This window comes from Poecile atricapillus, chromosome 9 (assembly GCF_030490865.1).
Source record: "Poecile atricapillus isolate bPoeAtr1 chromosome 9, bPoeAtr1.hap1, whole genome shotgun sequence".
In the NCBI taxonomy this organism is placed as follows: Eukaryota; Metazoa; Chordata; class Aves; order Passeriformes; family Paridae; genus Poecile; species Poecile atricapillus.
Genome location: NC_081257.1, coordinates 12,968,258 through 12,987,478, shown reverse-complemented (window position 1 = coordinate 12,987,478; position 19,221 = coordinate 12,968,258). Strand labels below are relative to the sequence as shown.

General features: G+C 38.1%; 1 protein-coding gene across 1 annotated transcript in view; it reads left to right on the top strand.

Moving 5' to 3' along the window:
* Nucleotides 1–19,221, top strand: part of EEFSEC (eukaryotic elongation factor, selenocysteine-tRNA specific) — a 125,217-nt gene that overhangs the window by 30,308 nt on the left and 75,688 nt on the right. The window contains exons 2-4 of the mRNA XM_058845096.1: nt 1,589–1,796; nt 4,077–4,173; nt 5,753–5,917. Coding sequence (XP_058701079.1) covers nt 1,589–1,796; nt 4,077–4,173; nt 5,753–5,917 — 470 coding nt within the window. The remainder of the gene's footprint in view (nt 1–1,588; nt 1,797–4,076; nt 4,174–5,752; nt 5,918–19,221) is intronic.

Below are 19,221 nucleotides of genomic sequence, written 5' to 3'. Positions count from 1 at the left end.
ACTTGGGTGGTGTGTAAAGTCTGAGCCTTTTGTACAGTCTTGATGTTTGTGTTGAAATTTAAACAAGCTCTAAATCAATACAATTCCTGAAACAATAAAAATGCAAACTATTTTTGAAGATACAAAGCCCATCTCTGGTTTGTCAGGGAGAGATATTTGAAATGATTGGTGAAAATTCTGCAGGAGCACTGGAAATATCATAATTATCCAACTAGTGCTCTGAAGGGCTTAGCATTCATTATTACAAGATGAAAGCTCTGGTAGATTGAAATAGTCATTTGTAGCTATAATTTTTTTTCTTTTAGTTCCCACCCGCTCATTCACCCATGCACTTCAACCTCAGAATGATTTCCTATCCCGAGTTCATGGGAATTGGGAACAAGGGTAGCTGTTATCATAGCCATTGTAAAAGCCTTAAAAACAAAAAAAGGCGAGGGGAAGGCTGGAGAGGGTGGAGGAACAAGGAACAGTTGTATTGATTTCTTCTGATCTTAAGGCCAATATTAAAAGTACTTAAGTTAGAGAGCTGGAATTTTACATGATTTCTAGCTTTTGTCATCTTTCAAAATGTGCATTTTTTAGCATATGACTTTTTAGTGCTTCAGCTTTAAATTTTTATTTACTTTATGTTTAAACTTTCTCAACACTTGATTCTGGTGCACTTTTCTATTTTGGTATTCAGAGTATTTCACTTACCTCAAATGAAACAAGAAAATTCTAAATGTAATTAGTGGAAGGCCCAATGTTCATCAAAAGCTTCCTTGAAAATTAAATCTATGAAATTCAGGTTGCTTCAATCAAAAGATTAAGGGTTCATGACAGCAATACTTCGAAAAATAAAAATCATCTGTAAGTATGATAGGTAATATCAGCCTAAAATTTAGGAGCCTTTCCACAAAGAGATCTAGGATTCAGATCTCTGTTCCTGTGTTTGGAATTACTTGTTCAAGTTATGTGGATCTGAATTGGGGTGAATGGTGATATTTTGCAGGTTTTAAATTGCCTCTTCCTAACATTGGGGGATTCAAGAATTTCTTTAGGCTTGGGATAAACCTTTCTCTGGTGGTGATCACAGTTTTCACTTTCATGAAATTTTGGACTTGGAAAGAAAAATGATGGAGAGCAGATAGGGACTGAGGCTTGTGGATGTTTTTATGGGGTACCTGGTGGGCTCTTGGGGTTGCTCTGAGGGTGCAGCTCCCTGCCGTGTTGCTGTGTGTTTCTTTGGCTGTATCAGATTCTTGCTTGGCTGCTTAGATGATGATTTTTAATTGAAGCAAATGTCATGCCTGTGTTGCTACAAGCTTAATTTTCTTAGTATTTTTTTAAATGCAGTGATAACAGCCTTAGACTTGAACTATCATGTTCTTCCCAGGTTTTTATGTCTCAATGATAGCCTATAATAGCTTAAATTCCCAAGGTCTTAATTTCAAAAGAGCTGTGGCATTCAGTGCTTACTTTGACTTGTGTTTTGTTTGTCTTTCTGGGCATTTGTACATATGCTGACAATTTTAAATGGAAACGATTTGAGAAAACGATCCTTAATCTTTTTATGCTGTGTCAATACTGACTGTGAGTTCTCCTCCAGGTGCCCAGATTATCGATTTAATGATGCTTGTGATAGATGTGACAAAAGGGATGCAGACACAGTCAGCAGAGTGCTTGGTAATTGGGCAAATTGCCTGCCAGAAGATGGTGGTAGTTCTGAACAAAATAGATCTCCTTCCAGAGGGGAAGAGACAGAGTGCCATTGAGAAGATGACTAAGAAAATGCAGAAGACCTTGGAAAATACCAAGTAAGTGAACAGTAATACTTACAGGTAACTTGTCACAAAATTTGGCTTGACAAAAATACCAACATTTCTTTTCCAGCATGCTTCTAAACATACTGGCACATCTAGCAAAAATGATGAGACTAGAGTGAAAATATTTGCTCAGAAGCTCAGGTGAAATTCCAAATTCACCTCTGCAAGTATCACGTGTCGAGAAATATTTTCCTGTAATTAAGCTTTTCAATTTAAAGAGCTACTTGGAGTTTGGATAGGATAATACAAAGCCAGAATATCCAGGTGAAGAACTGTTGGATGTGGTTACAGAAACTGCAGCACATCTTTGCACATGCTTTGCTCAGGGATGTAAAGGACAGAACTATCTGGTCACATTTTGAGTGGAAGGATTTAAGAAACAGGTTTCAGTGTACGGAGGAGAGAGAACCAAAATTCAGTTTTGCATGTGCAGTCTGTGCTTGCTGGTGCTTTGAAAGCACTGCTGATCTGGGTGTGATTGCAAAGTGTTTGTCCTGTTGTATCTCAGGCTTGTGGAGTTTCACAACAGCGTTTTTCCCACTTGACTTTGAATCTCCAAATGTGTGGTTTTAAAATGCTTTTCTATTCCTGAACTATTCTTAGTAGCAGGATATGTGCTGATATCATTTGACAATTGCCTCTAGTGGCAATTGTGGTGTTTTTGTTTTTTTTTCAAATAGTTTACTTGTTGAAATATTTTCACTGTACACATAGGTGTGCATGTGGAATTCCATAACAGTAAGCAAAGCTGAAGGCTGTTGCAGTTGTAGAGTAGATGTTGCCACCAATGCTGGAGAAATTATTGTAGTGTTGTCAGGAAATTGTATAGAAGGCAAAAAAAAAAAAAGGCAGAGGAAAGTAACTGTTGTATATTTGAATAGTTTGATACTTGTGAATTTACCTAATCAAAACTTGGTTTTCTGTGAATTGATACCAAAACTAAAAGCAAACTGTCTCTATGAGTGGAATTTCAGTTTTTAAAAATATTTTTTGCACATCAGATTCTTCCTTTGTCCAGCATGATCTGAGTTCTGCTGAGAGAAGTTTGGTATAATGGAGTGAAAGTTTCAGTAGGGCTGGAGCATGTTCAGAAGTGCCTCTAAATGCACCACACAATTACTCCAGTTTGTTCTGGTGTATGGGAAGAGGAGTAAAGCATCTGGTTCAGCATAAATTTCTATTTATTACAATACAGTGCTCTGAAATACTTGTATGAAAATAAATTTCCAAAAGTTTTATGGTTAGTCACAAGAATTTTCAATGCATGTTTTTATTATCCTTTGTCCTTAGATGCCTCAGGCTTATGGCATGTAAACAAAGAAAATACCTCATGTGCCTGATTACAGCTGGGTCACTGAGTGAGCTCCCTTTATAGAACTTAACATTTCTTCTTTAGCAAGGCACCATCTCTTCCCTCCAGTCTGAGAGAAAATCAGTGGGGGGTGAGTGTCAAGAGGATGGCCAAAATAATTAATTTTGGTCTGAATCTGTTGCATAAGTACCTATGAGAACCAGTTACTTTTTGGTGTAATTACTGATTATTATTCCATTACTTTAATATATATTTTATGTGGTTAATTCTGATTTTTGAAAAATGCAGTAAAAAACATTAGGTTGTATTTTAGGGAGCAAAAGTTAAGTCTGTTGACTGAATTGGTAAAAAAAATTGCTGTAAGTTAAGGACTTAAAGAATAAAACTGATTGTAGGGTAAAAGGTAAACTGAGGTCAACTGGCTGTACTGCTGCTCTCTGAACCTTTGCATGTTTGAGATTTTTAAGTTTTGAAGACTTTGATTTCAATAGATTTAGATCTTTCTGTTGTCTGCAGATCTTGCAGACTCAGGTAGGCATCATGAGGCATCTTGCATTTGGCTCCTGTTTTGAAGGTTATGACTTTACAGTTAGAATTTCAATTGTTTAATGAAAGTTAAAAATGTGCTGGTCTCCAGATAAAATGACTTTGGATGCAAAGCACTGCATTAAGACTGGGTACCAACAGACCTTTGCTTCTGAAATAAATGGAATCTTGCATTTGACTGTTACAGCATTGAATCAGTAGCTAATGTGGAACAGGACTGAAGCTTTCATAGTGAAGACCAGTAGTGCTGATCTGCTGGTAATTCAGGAAGAAATTGCCAGTCATATTGGGGGAAGAGCAGATAAATTGGAATTTTAGGAAGTTTCCTGGCCTTCAGATGGGCCTGGAAGTTCTTTATATTGACATGTGTCAGAGATCTGTGGTCTAATGGTGAAAATCTTCCTCTCTTTCAGATTCTCTGGGTGTCCCATTGTTGCTGTCGCAGCAAAGCCTGGTGGACCGGAAGCCCCGGAGTCTGAGAATCCACTGGGTGTTTCTGAATTAATTGAGGTACTCACTGAAGAACATAATAACATGAAAACATCCCTTCTCAAATGTTGAAAAGCTTTAGTTACATGGCATGATGTTTATACTGTGAAGGGCAGGACACCTAAAGTAACAGAGCAGTTTGTAGCTTGAAATAGACTTGACACCCTTTCTGTAATAAGCTTAGGGAAAGGAACATCTTTGCCCTGGAGGGATGCCACTGTTACTTCAGACAGCAGAAAAGAGTTCCAAAACCAAGGCAGCATTCTCTGAAGACTTGTCAAATTCTGATTTGGATGCTGCCATGTTTAAAGTGCTTGTAAATTACTGAAGGTAAGGTGCAGCGTCAGTCATCAAAAAATTTAGGGATGCCTAGCTCTGGGCAGCCTGGCTTGTTTAAAGGCAGGATATTCCACAGGGCTGCTGAGCACTGAATGCTGTATCACCTCCCAGGCTAGTGTGAGTCAGGATGGGCATGGGGATGGAATGTAGTATGGCCTTAGACTAGACTTAGCCAGGACCAATCTGCCCCCAGCAGTTTCTAGAGATGAGGAGATATGCAAGTGCTTATTTCTGCCTTGATCTGGTTCCTGTTAGATTTACCAGGATGTTCTCCAGGGTTGAAACCTTTGAAGGAAACACTCATTGCAGCTGTTCTGTCAACTGAAACCTAATATTAGACAAGCTGGCAAATTCTGTGTGAGCCCTGTCATTGAACTTTGGGCTGTTATCCCTTCTGTCCTTCCTAAGAGACTCTCCATGGTTCTGCCATTACAACCTGGGCTTGGGCTGCAGTTTCTGACCTTAAAAACAGATGTTAAAGGCAATACCAAGTGTATATGCAGGTGATATAATAGAGACAGACATTGAAAGTGATTTGAGACAGAAGCAAACCTTTGAAGCACTATAGAGTACATGACTTCCTTTCTATAATTAAAATCTTTTGGGGGATGATGTATTTTAAAAAAATGGGAGTATTTGTCAACAAAACAGTGCTAAACTCAGGGAATTGCTCTAGAAAATGGTACTTGTGTGGTTTTTCTTAATGTCTTGATCCTTCAAGAAGCACTAACAAAAGTCTGAAGGGGAGGTTGAATATGAAAACTTGACCCAGTATTACAGTTTTTCTGGGATGGAGACAGAGATGGGCTTTATGGGACACTAATATCTGTACATAAGGTCATTTTCACAAAATCCAAAAAAGCTGAAGTAGCAAAGAGCACTGTAAAATTGTACTTATGAGGGAGGGAGGAAAAGGGGGGGGATGACACATGTACAGTTGTTTTTTTCTCTTTGCTTTGCTGCAGTGTTTATATTGAGTTTGGCAGCAACTTTATCGCCAGTGAGGTTTTGCTAACCAAGCTAAATGTGCTGCACCAAATCTTTCTAAGGCAGAAAATCGAACTGTTCCTGCTGCTAAGTGTGCAGCTCCTCTATGGCACGCAGTTAATTTGACATTGGTGAGTTCTAAGCTCATTGGGAGATGCCTGAAATCAGTAAAATTGCAAGCTTGTTCAATCAATCATCCACTTGCCTGCCTTCTGCTGTGTTGCTGTCATGATTTTTCACCCAGGCATGGTGCTGCTTTTATCTTTTTTTTCAGGTCTTGAAGTCTCAGGCTTACCTGCCATCAAGAGACCCCTCAGGACACTTCCTTATGGCAGTTGACCACTGTTTCTCTATCAAGGGTCAAGGCACAGTGATGACAGGGACTATTCTTTCTGGCTCTGTTAGCCTCGGTGACAATGTGGAGATTCCTGCCCTGAAGGTGAGTCTCTCATTTTCATTCCCCCTGGTTTTCCTGATAGGAGGAGACACTCAACAAAGAAGAGAGTGTTCTCATCCAATCTGAAATTATTTAATTATTTTCAATTTTTATTTTTGTACTCTATTATAACCCAGTTTATAACAGTAAGAGGCATAGTGATTTTTAAATAAGGCGTTCAGTAAAGTTACCTGCTCAATAATTTAGTTGGATGGGGAGAAGACTGATCTAGATTTGCATGTTACGCTTTCAAATTCAGAGAAGCAAAGTGGGCATATTTCCAAGATGGGATGTGTCCAAGGACTGAGCAAGGTTTGCAGGAGGTTACTTTCATCTGAGATATGTGCCAGGGAAAAGGTTTGCAAAAGAATCCATGTAGGTAGGCTTCCAGAAATGTCTGAAAGCAAAGGAAATGACAAGAAGAGGGCATTGAAATGCTTGATGCACATTCTCTTTGTTTGCTGAGGCTTTAATTTGTGTCAGCATGTTCTGAGAGAGCTGCTAGGATGCAGTAGGTGGCTTGCTGCCATTGGGCTCTTCAGAGAGCCTGTAGGAAGTCAAAGAGACCTTCCAATGGCCTTTGAACTGCTCAATTGTTGTTACTGTTTAATTTCCTTAAAATACATTAATCCTTTAAAAGAAAACAAAGTGACTTTATGCTTGGAACATGTGAAATCTATTTCACAGGTGCAATTATCACTGCTTTGATTTTCCCTTAGTATTAATTGCCCAAAATTAATTAAGACTTGAGGAGTATTTCACAGCCGCCACTTAAAAATGGACCCAGCTCATAACATTCTGTGGGTGGGCAAGTTTTGGCCTAACAAGCCTGGATGGGACTCTTTCAATGCTGTCAGTATTATCTTCAAACCATTTTACTATAAAGACCTTACTATTTCATTGAGTGAACATGCTGGTTTCTCATTGTTGGTTGTACTGTTTGGGCAAGTAAAAGACTATGTGAGGCATTCTGATTTCACCTGAAGTATTTGGCTGATAGCAGACAATTTATTTCTGGCCAGCCTCTTCAGCAATACCTGTGGCCATCTAGTTTATATCCTATTGTTCTTTGCAGAGAAATGATTTGTATGATACGTACTCTTGACATTTCTGCTTCCCCAGTCAAGTTCCTCACTGCCCATATTCTTCATTACAGCATGCAGCCTAATTTGGGAGCCATGCTTTCAATTCCTGCACAGAATATGCTTGCTGGGATTGTAGCTCTAACTTAACCTCTCCTGGTTTCTACTTGGCACTGTTCTTTCCTTTGCTGTTGTGTCCTGTTCTCTGTCCTGGGCCTGCCTGTGCTCAGGGTCCAAAGAGGGGCAAGTAGTTAGGAGTGCAAGGACTGGGAGATGGCTCCTGCCCAAACAGGGCCTTGCATAGCGAGTTCACTGCTTTCTTTTTGGTACAGCATTTGCCAAACTTCCTGTCATTTTGTGCTCCAGGAGATGGGGGAGACAGGACAGAGTAATTATTTTTTGCAAAGAAAGAATGCATCACTAGATTGTATCTGGAAATGACTATTCTGCTTTTCATCTGTAGTCCAAGAATCTTTTGAAGAAACATGTTTAGGAATAAGTCGTTTTTTTGAGAATCTGTATAAAGAAGGAAATGACAAAAATATAGTAAACAACTTGTAAATTTGTGTTTAAAAGGACAGTGGAAAAGACTAAGTGTGACTGGGAGAGTACAGACAACTTAGTAGATAAACAGGTCATTTGCAAAGAAAAGCCAGATCATGCCTTAATGCTCTTAAGGCATTAACAACTTCCCTCAAAGTTTTAGTTATTTTTCCAGTTGCTGTTAATGAATTAAACCTTCCACTGCTGTGTGTGAAATAGAAGATGTGTCCATGCCTCTGAATGATAGGCAGAGTTTTGTATTTTGGCACTAGCAGCTTGTGGACATTCACCTTCCTTTTGCACAGGTATGGAAATAAAGACACAGGGAAGGGAAGCAATGTTTGTGAGTTTGAGCTGTGTGTTGTACTTACCCCTGCCAGCATCACACAGAGCTGGGTTAGGATACCTATAAAAGGTCAAACCTTTCTCAGGCCTACGAGGTAACGGAGGAAGCACATTTCACAACACATTGTGGTTTATGACTCTCTCTGACCTTTTTTTGCCCTGACTCAATGGTAACTGAGATTGACAGCTGGTACATTTAGGGACGTTACAAACTAGCTGCTTTTTTTAAGTTTGAAGAACCCTCTCACCAAATGAAGTGGCATCACCTTCCAGTTCTACTAATGGACTTCGACATCTTTGACCGCTTGAACCTGCACAAAGGAGGGACACAGCAATTAAAAATAAACAGTGACATTCTCAAATGCCCATGCTTGCTCTGATTGAGGCTGAGAGCACCAGCAGTGCATGGATTCCTTTATGCTTTGCCTATGTAAATTGCCATCTGGGGCTGATTATCCATATAGCAAAAAGAAAAATTATATATATGTGTTTGGCAAAAAGCTTTGACACAGCAAACAGTTCACTCTCCAATTGAGTTAGTACTATTTGCTCCTTAGCACTTGAAATCCACCTTGAAGAGCATGAACCTAGGATTTCTGCAGCAAAAGCAGTGTTGCTAGAATTCTGAATGTCATTTAAGATTATTTCAGTGGTCTTTCAATCTCAGTTGTCTTAGAGTTTATAAACTGCAACGACTTGTGACATTTGTATTTCTGCTTAAGTTACTGGAGTTTGAATAATACGGATTTTTTGAAATTTAGTTTAATTTTGTTTTACTGATAGGTTTTTAGTTTACTGATATCTAAAGTATATGTTTAGAGATTTTAGTTGAAATGAGGATGAATGTCAAACTCCAGTGCTGCTGGATTTTTTTTTCAGCACAGTTTAACTGAAAAAGGAAAGTGTTTTCAGTGGGGTAAAGGTATCTTTTGCCTTCCTAATCCAGGTGAGAAAGATCATAGATAGGCCAAGTCTGAATTGGGTGGGGAGGCAAAGAGAGATGTACACAGCTCATGGATCTGATTATCCTGAAAGTGTCCACTTGGCATTGCCTTACCTGTGACCAGGGCTCTAGGTGTACAAGACCCAGAGCACTGATGTGGCAGCCAAGTATGCAGACCACTGCTGGAACTCTATTTTAGGAATTGTAAGAAGCAAAGACTTTCCTTTGTCTTATAGTCAGGTTCCTGTCTGTCCTGTTTAGTGCATTGCTAACAAATGCTGGAGCAGACTGGTGCAAGTTGAGTGGCTGGTGGAGGTTAATAACTGACTTGGAGGCTCTGTAAAGTCCAGTGCTGCCATTTGTACTGTGTATGAGTCAGAATTTGTGAGTGTCTTGAATGTTGAGTAGCTGTGTTCCTGCTGAGTGCTTACATTCATGTTTTTCTCTAGGGGATCATGTCGGGATTCTCTCTCTGTTGAATCTGAATAACATCTCTGGTGATGTATGGTAAAAAGTTGTTTCTTGTAATAAATCTCATTAAAAGGAAAGATAAGTACTCTTACCAGCTCCAACCTTAATCATCCTGGAGGTTTATAGTAGCCAATTGCCATTATTTGTGTGGAGCATCTCAGTCTCAAAAGCTGCAAGCCCATTTATAAAATGCTCCCCTGGTACTGGAGAGTAGTCATACAGGTTGCTTCAGTACTCAAGTGAGCTTGCAAAAGTTGATGTGAGACTTGATATGAAAAATGTGAGGAACTTGCTTCTGTTTATCTAGTCAAGTCTCCTAGTAAATGAGAATGTTGGTTTAAAGCAGTAGTGATTCTCTCTTGGCAAGACTGTCAAATTATACTGACTTTATGAACGATAGAGAAGCATTGTTTTGCGTGATTCTGAGAAGCTTCATATACTTTCACTATATGAAAAGAGTTGTTTTCTTCTAAGCTTTTTTTGTTGGCTAGATAACCTTGGTCTGTGTTTTGGCAAATGTTCTGTAGCTTTTATGGCTAGTTCAACAAAAAAAATTCTCCACTGTCTGATAGAATAACTCAAATAGTATTTGCAAGACTATTTCCTTCAACCCATTATAGCTATTAAAATTCTAGCACAGAGATCTACTTTTGTCCATGTAAGTACTTTAGTCTGTCTGATGTCCCAGGACATCTGATTACTGAGCTTTAGTATGTATATACATGTAGTAAGAACAAATTTTAGTTTATTTAAGGACTTTTGCACAATCAGAGTTGCACCCTTAAGCCTTGTCAGAGGACATTTAAATCTCCAAAAATGAACTTGGATTCAACCCCACTGAATTGAATCACAAAGACATTTGTATATGGACTTTCATGGTGCAATCTTAAAGGAGTTTTTGCTTTTACCATTTTGAGCACTTTGGGCCTTCTAATATGCCCCCTCCAAGTTACAGTCAATGTTGACTGCTTTTAGCACTGCAAATCGAGAGAATGCTTGCTATATATTCTGAGAGTGTCTGAATGCTCTTTCTACATCTGTTTCTTCCTGTGCTGCTTGGGTTTTTCTTGCCCAATACTGATATAAACAGCCTTTGAAATGCAACAGGTCCTCTGCTGGAAAGGGAATTTTGCTTGCCTTGAACATTTTCCTTTCATTGGAATACTGTGAAGAAGGCCAGCTCAGAGAATTGGGTTGGGGGACAATCACCTAAATGTTGCTGGTAAAATTGTGAAAAGGCAGTTTGTGGTGCATATTAAAAAATGCAAGAATCTTAAATCCTAAAGCAATAAATTAAATGTATAAACATAATGTTATATGTGTGGCTTAATTCAGTACAAGAATTAACCTTTTTTTATTTGTCTGCTGTTTCTAAAGCATGGGTTATGTTTTTTTTGAGATTTTCTTCTTTCCTAGAAAACATCAGTGTGAATCCTACTGGTTTTGCATCTGCTGTGGCGTTACTTAAAAGGAAAATACGCAGGATTTGGCTTATACTGGAAAGTACGCTGCTTTGAGCATTTAGGATATTATCAGTTGTTTTGGAAGAACTAAACTGCTCTGCACAGTTCTTTGTGGTTAAGTAAAGGATGAAAGATCTGATCCTGTGCCTGTGGAATGAAATTTAGATCTGGCAATAAAAACTTCTCAAATCTTTTTGGCTTGATGTCTTAAGAGAATAAGAGTAGCAGATGCTGAGCTCTTTCTGAAGATCGGTTCCCTCATTTTCAAGTATGATTTTGTAACTTTTTACTGTATGTTTTTTTTGGTTTTGTTTTTAATTTCTGTTTTAGTTCACGTTAAAAAAAAGTCCGAACCAAATCAGTTTTCAGTTTCTATTAAAAAACCATACAAAATTGTGGTTAACTTTAGACCTTTGAACTTAAAAAAACAACCCTCAGGAATAAAAATGTTCAGCAAGAGATTTGTATGTTGCTATTCATTCACTACCTGTTACCAAGGTACAATGCTTAGTTCAAATCACTTGCACTTTTTTACTGAGTATCATGTAGGTAAAGTGAGGGAGCAAGATAAAGGACTTTGTGCACTGAGGTTTGTTCTATTCAGGACCAGAGATAATACATAATAGAAAGGGGTCTTGATATATGTTGTGGGGCTTTTAATTTTTTTCTACTTGGTCTGAGCAGAAGGGAAGGAAGCCAGGGCAGAGCAGCCAACCTGAGCAGTGCTAATCCAAACCATACACTGTATTTTTGGAGCTTGTGTGTCTAATGTGATCTCTGTAGGCAGAAAAGTGGCCTAGTCAGTGCTGGCCAATTAACTCTTCAAATACTGAAATTCATCTGCAGCTTTTCGTGGAGGTCTAGGTATACCCTGTGCTCCCTGCCAGAGACAGTTGGGGTACAAGATTGGGTAATTTTTCTCATCCATTAGAAGGCAAAGCATATGAATTTCTACCTACAGTGAATCTGAAAGTAAAGATATTTGTAACTTCTGTGTTGCTTCTGTCTAAAACATCTTGAAATGACTGTTGGGATCAAGGCTTCACCTGGACATGTAGCACATGTTTCTGGAAACAACATTGCTCTCCAAGGTGGACTTCTGCAGTATTTCCATGGAGCTGCTTGCTTGTGCAGGGTTATCTGCAATGCTGACTGGTAGTGATAGCATGAGATTAATTTGGAGTGTGGATTTTGTGATACTGCCATGCTGATAATTTTGCCTTAATAGCTAGTGCAGAGAGCTGTTACTGGCTAAGAACTGATACACTCTTCAGTGGGGTTTAAAGTGAAAAAACAATTCAAGATGATCTCGACTATAATTAGAAGAAAATACTGTGTGATATGAAAGTCACACTTTTATTTGATATGATGACCAATTTTCTTAGATAAGATACATTTTCACTATCAAGATTTCAGTAAACATTTTTCCCCATGAAAACAGAAAAGCTAAAGAAAGTTGTGACAGAAATACAAGGTGGGAAAGAAACTGAAGAAGAAGCCGTTGTCCTGACAGGAAAATAACAGGCAGAGTTGTTCTGAGTTGGTCTTGGCACTGAAGTTTGATAGTTCCACTAGTGACTGCATGTGCTGCCCCATGTATGTAGGCTTTCTCCCCACTAATTTGCCACATTAGTGTCGTCTCCGGACTCCTGGAGACTGCTGGCAGATGTGAGGTCTGTGTGTAGTCTCTCATGCTCGGTATTCTGTAGCTTTTTTGGAATTACCAGCATACTGGGTTGCAGGATCTGATGGTAAAGCCTCCAAATCCCAGTGCACAAGTGTGCCACAAATGGAGAAATGGTTTATGTACATGGATTACTACATGAGTGAGCAGTTTGGCTCTTGTATAGCAACGCATGAGGATAAACAAATGTGCTGGTTTGTTACTCCAGAATGAGGTTGAAAAGAAACCTTAACATATGATGAGCTGTTAAGATTACACCTGACATCTAGATTTTTCTATATTGTCTCAACTTCCTTTATCTGCTCGCTCTACCTTTTCTCCTGCCTGTCCTTTTTTGTCAGTTTCTAGCTTCCTTTCCAGTCTCAAAGTTTGCTCTTCAAACTCATTGGTCTTTTCTACTTATACCATAGATTGAAGAAACTTTTTTCTTCTTGCATTTTCCCATCTGTTCTTGCAATTTTGAGCTGTGACTGGGATACAGCTGAACAAAAAGACCCATGTTATCCTGCAACTTAGTAGGTAGCATCTTTCCTGTCGAACCATTGAAACTCCAAGGATCAAGTATTGTGTTCTTGGCTTTGTGTACCCTGGGGTTCAAGATTAATTTGAAACCAAGTTAATGGACATTGCTGTAGTAATCATAAGTTTCATCCAAATGCCTTTTTGTTTAACTTTATGGTAACTCCTTAAAGCAAAGGATAGCTGGATTGTATTTGCATAACTTGTTTGCTTAAGCATTGCTGCTGCCAGGTCATTAGCTTTATTTTTATTTCTTCTAATTTATCAGGTAGAATTGTTCTCAGTGAAGTTTAACTGAAAGCAGACCCACACACACATACACAAACTGTTTGAGCAGGAATCTTAGTGGGACGCTTGAATAGTAATTGGGAAGGTAACCTGCTGTATGGTGCACACAGCCTTCACATGGCATTGCTGCTGGGAATGTAACGTTATTAGAAGGCTTAGTTAGTTCTGCTAGTCAGGGCAGAGAGGAGCTCTCATGTTTGAAATATTCAAATTCAAGAGCTGGAGGCTTTGGCAAAATTTCAGTAACCAGACTGAAGGAAGAGAATGTCACTCTTCATCCTTGGTCATCCATACACAGTACAACTCCTCATTTGATGAGACTTTGAGAAGCAGAACATCTCAGCAAATGCCACATTAACCAAGCTGTGGTCTGTATGTTATAAAGTTCTGCTTAATTCTGGCCACTGGCAAAGAAAGGATCTGAATATTGAAAACATTGCTTAACCAATGCTGCTGAAAATAAATCTGACCCAGAGACAGAAGAAAATGGATTCGTGCATAAGTGCCTAGAAATCTGTATTTACTCTGTTACCAGAGTACTTTCTTGAGGTATTGCTATAACACCATAGGAAGTCCTCTGGATTTCATGCCTTGTACTGTTTGTTTCTGGGAGGGCTTCACTTAGAGAACTCTCTACATTTTATTCTTTGATACTGCCATAAAAATCACATGAAAATTTACTTTGCTCTTTAAATGTTTATTCAGCTCGTCACCTGCATCTGTCATCATATGCCTGTGACAATAGCATGTATTCTTGAAACTAAATGTGAGATGCATCTTTTCACTAAAATATTCCCATCACTTCATTTTATAATAGCTGGTGCAGCTTGAATTGGAAAAGTTAACACTAGAGAGAGCCAATATTTACAGTATCAGCTGGAATGATATAATTAGTTTAGCTGCCCAGATAGTACTGTGATGAACATGATATGAATGCGTAGATACAGATTTCCATTTGCAACTGTCTGAAATGAAAGCTGCAAACTCCCAGGCTCTTCATGGGACTAAAGATTAGCTTCAAAGCATATGACATAAAGTTGGCTTCTCTTTCTTTCTCCTCTAATGAATAAATAATTAAGAATAAACATTTCACACTTCAGAAATAACAGGGAAAGGTCAAATAAACTTTTAAAGAGTCTCTGTAGCTAACACATTGTTAAATACTGAAAATTGAAGACTTAAATATTGGAGACTTAAAAAGAGTCAGGTCTTTGTGAAAGATTTAGTAGTCAAGCTGTTCCTCTTTAGGCAACCTGTATTTAAGACACATTCTCTCGATATATGTGTATAGGGTATATAAGAGGTTCTGCAGAAGAATGACAGAGGTGGCCTTAGGTGGCAGAAATCAGCCATGTGAACAGATTAACTCATGGAAATAAAAAACCCTGGTGTATATGTACAGCTGTCAAGGTTTTTTCTTCAACAGAAAGGGGATAGAGGTATGGAAAACAGGTCATAAATTTGTTTGTTGTGTAAGTTTTGTGAGGAGCTTCAGAATGTCTAGAAGTTCTTCTGCTCTTTCTTGATATTCCTATAATTTATTTGCTTTTGTTTTCTTAATTTCAATTACTGTATTGTACTTGCTTTTTTCTTAATAATAATTATATCATGAATTTCAATAGACTGTTAGGCTTAGCATCCCTAGGAGGTTTTTGTCTGATGTGCAATACTTACTACATAGGACTCCAAAAAGTTTAATGGTGGCTTAAGTAAAAAAAAAAAAAGTACTGTTATGAATCAGTTTATTTTTGAAATATGGGTATTATTCATGAGGTATTTTCTTGCCTAGTTGAAGACATTGATCCTGCTTGTGGAGATTAGCTGACAGCAATTTAAGTCTTGAGGGAGTGAGGAATATGCAGGTATACCACAGACACTCAAAACAAAACCACAGGAAAAATGGAAGCTTGAAAGTATGTATTTTTACTAAAGGGTTGGAATAAATGCTCAATACAACTAAAACAAATGTCTAGTTTTGCCTTGAGTCAGCACACAGCAACACCAGTTGGTTTTGTCTAAATGCAAATCTTTGTAAAATAAAGTAAAATACAACAGTAAATCCCACTGTGAACTATTTTGCATTCAGTTTTAGGAGAGAGTTGGAATCAAGTGGTGATTGGACAATAATACTGTTTTGTACAATGTGTATTTCTATTTGAAATGTTCCTTTTCTGTTATTGACATGATATTCTTGTTTGAGGAAAAGTAGTAGTGTGTACAAAGTGTATTAAGGTGGCAAGGACCCTCACATTAAATCTTCTTTCCAGCCTTGTCAAGGACTGCCCTATTGTTTGGGCTCTAGAGGAGGTTATTAGATACCTTCACCCCAGGGGAGGTCTTTAATCTCTTATGGGTGGAGGGGGAGAAGGTTCTCCAACACAGGGATACAGAGCGAGGCCCCAGCTTGTTCTGAGCCCTCTGGTGAGTCTGAGATGTTATGCAAGAATGAAGTTCAACATAATTTATTCTACTGTGTTAATATTTTTCAGGCATGTATTTCCCTAAATACTAGGAAAATGGTGGAAAATTCATGGGTTGGTAGAAACCTCAGTGTCTGCTTTGCTTCCTTGCAGAAAGCATTAACAGATTAGTCAAAGGTTCTAAAATACAACTGTGGTCAAGCACTTTTTTGTAGTACAAAATATTTATTTCAGGTCTTTCCTTTTACTTGTCCTTGCTTTGTTCTCATCTTTGCTTTTCCTGCCTACTCATCCTTTCTGTGGAGGTTGTTGAACCTCCATTTCTCAATCCTCTCTCCAGATGTGTGATCTGTGCAGGTCACACGTCCCTGGCTGTCAGAGCTGCGATCACAGGCTCTGGCTGCACTTCTGGAGAGATGCTGGGAGATTTTAAAGTCTTTGTGGCAAGAGGGAATTTTTTCTCAGCTTGAGGTTTACTGTTGGGAATAGAGAGAAGGGTTAATAAGAGTAAGGAGAACATGTTCAGGGATGGCAATTGTGACATCAGTAACCTCTACCTCTGCAGAACTGATATGCTGAACTGATTTGGGGGATTAGAAACATTGAGGTGCTTTTTTTCTTAATTTTTAAAGGGATGTTTTTGGCAGACACCTTAGCAGTATTTTTGAAAAATGACAGTAATTCTCTAGTGAAAACACACGAATAAGACTGTGAAGGTAAGGGTTCTGTTCACTTGGTTTATGGGGTTTTGGGGTGTTAGGCTTTCAGTTTTGTTTGTGGATTTTTTGTTTTCTTAATTTTCAGGAGGATGGTTTTGGGGTTTTTTTGTTTGTTTTGTTTATTTAAATAAGGGTGGTTCAAATTTTTGTCTGAGGGCTTCATGTGTTCAATATTGGCAAGATGCTTTGAAGGTGCATATATGGGGAGAGAGATAGGCAAAGTTTTTACGTCAGATTTAAATGGAGTAAGGGGAAAGGAAAGTTAATGCTCAGGCATAGTTTTGTGGTTGTAGTGTGACTCACAAGAAAGACTTAGTCCATCTGACACATACATTACAAACAGTTGTAAAAACATGCCATTAGATATCCAGAATGAGGAGTGGGCTGAGTTAATGTTATTCTGAATCCATAATGTTCACGTTTTTTGGCACAGTGAGTGTAACGCTGCAAATCAAACGTTGTGTTACTGCTTTTTCTTTTACATTACTTTGTTGTCCCTGATGGACAAAGTCCCTTCTGATCAGCTCAGAAATGAAGTTTTAATCCTGCCTTTCATTTTCTCCATGTCATCTAGTGATGCTGACACCAGGGCTTTTTATTTGAGTCAGGATTTAGATACACTTCAACAGAGAACTCGTTGATGTGATTTAAAATTTTATAGTTATGTGAAGTGCTTTAAAGTACACGCTGATTTTCTTGCTGCTTTCCTACACATGAAGAATCAAATTTTCAGGTTAAATTTATGTTTAAATGTGATTATATTTTAAGTTTTCATGAATGCCTCCCTCAATCTCAGTTGTGTGGTGATAATTTTCCCCAGTGTATTTGTATAAATATAGTTTTAAACCTATTGGAGCCATATCTACATCTGAGCATGGCCATGTAGAAATGAGTCTTGTATCTTCCTAATGTTTTGTAGGCCATTAACACTCATTGGTACTGTCAGTTCAGAATTTGGATTCCTGTGTTTTAAGTTTTTGAAAGTAGTGGATTCCTTAGGTTCAGTCTCAGATCTGAAGGAGACATTATAAACATTTAATAGTTTTAAAATAAACTTTTTAGAAATTATAGTATCTGTGATATGTGCTGTATCTATGAGGGGGTTTTATATTTTCATTTTGGAAGAGTTGTGTTTTTTTCTAGAAAGCTATGAAAATGAGCCTTTTTGTGATAAAGATTGAGCTTCAGGATCTGTTTCAGATTGTTTGATCTTAGCTTTAACAAAGTTAAGATTTCATTCCGTGTTTAAATCCCCTTGCCAACATAATTTCTTCCATCTATTGTTTTTTACCTGTGTTTCTAAGTCAGCTACTGAGACTCCAATAGGTTGATATAGAAGCTAAGAACAGCTCAAGAAAAAAAAAATTCTTCTCCATATGTAGCAACTGCAACAAGTGGGATTCAGTTTGAGAGATGGAATGCATCTCTTACTCTGATAGTAACAGGAAAGTTTCAGAGTGCAGAGATGTCACAGCAAGTCTTGAAAGTTGAGTGTGTTGGGGTTTTTCGTGTTTTGTAGGAGGTGAGAGTGTGGTTGTTAGATTTTTCTAATACAGATAGTAAAAGTTCAAGTCACAAAGGAAAACAAATTCCCAGAGATGCTGATTATCCCAGTTACCACTCAAATAATTTGCAGCCACAAGAGCTCAGTGTTAATATAAAGCAGACTGCTGCGATTTAGTGATGGATTTAGTTGTTTAATTGTGAGGAAGGCCAATGAAGTATCATAAATGTGTTTTATTTTGGGACTAAGACTTTCTCCCGTTACATTTAAGGAGCATATTAGACGCATTTCTCATATGCAATTTTTCATGTGGCAATTCTACTTAGATTGAGTTTGTAGTGCTCTGATAATGATCAGAATTCTGCAATAATGAAAAATAAATCAGAGTTGGAACAGGCAAATATGTGTGCTTTTGAACCTGTGGAGTTATTTTTTATCTTTTTTTATTTGTTCATAAATAAAACAAGCTTTAGTTTCTTTGAAGCAGACATCTCTGCAAATGGAAGAAGTTGAAACCAGCACGGGCAGGTGTTGAGCAAATGTCTTCAATGAGCTCTCATGAGGGCTGTGTTATTGATTTTTGATTCTTTTTATTAGTCTGCTCAGAATCTCACTTCTCAGGTTTGTACTTAATTGCTGGGTGATTCTGTGGCATAAACATCCAGATGTCTACCAGTTGTTTATATCTGATTCCAGCCAGTCTCTCAGGCAAGACTTGTTTATCCCTTGTACATCAAGGCTCACTCAGGTACCTTCTCCTCAGAGCTGGAATGTTGTTGCTTCAAGGTAATTTTAACTGACAAATTTACAAGACTACACACTTGGGGTGTTCAGTTGTACCTTTTGAACCACTCTTTCAAAAATGTATGTGTTTTACATGTTCCAAAACCATGAACATTTTCAACCTTGTCAATTATTTTTAATATTAAAAGTCAGCAGATGGAGCCAAAGGCTTGTAGAAAAATGACTTGTGCTGAATGTATATTAAACCACAAAGACCACTAAGTTTAACTCATAATGTTTCTACTAAAATTTATAACAGTAAAGCTGTTTATTTGCTGCTAAACCTCACATAAGTATCCCTTTTTCATTCCCTTTTGTCTGTGCAGAGTGAGAGCTCATCCCTTCGTGTACTGGGGTCTAACAAGACTAAAAAGAATGAAGTTTGAGTGGGAATCTGATTTTCTTTGCAAGTTTACATCTCTGCAGTGTTTTCTGCAGCAGCATTCACTCCTTTATCTGAAAAAATGGTATTATATTTTGTCAATATTTTTCCTTCCCCTGTGAACATGGTAATTTGAATCCACTATTGAAGGTTAGACTGGA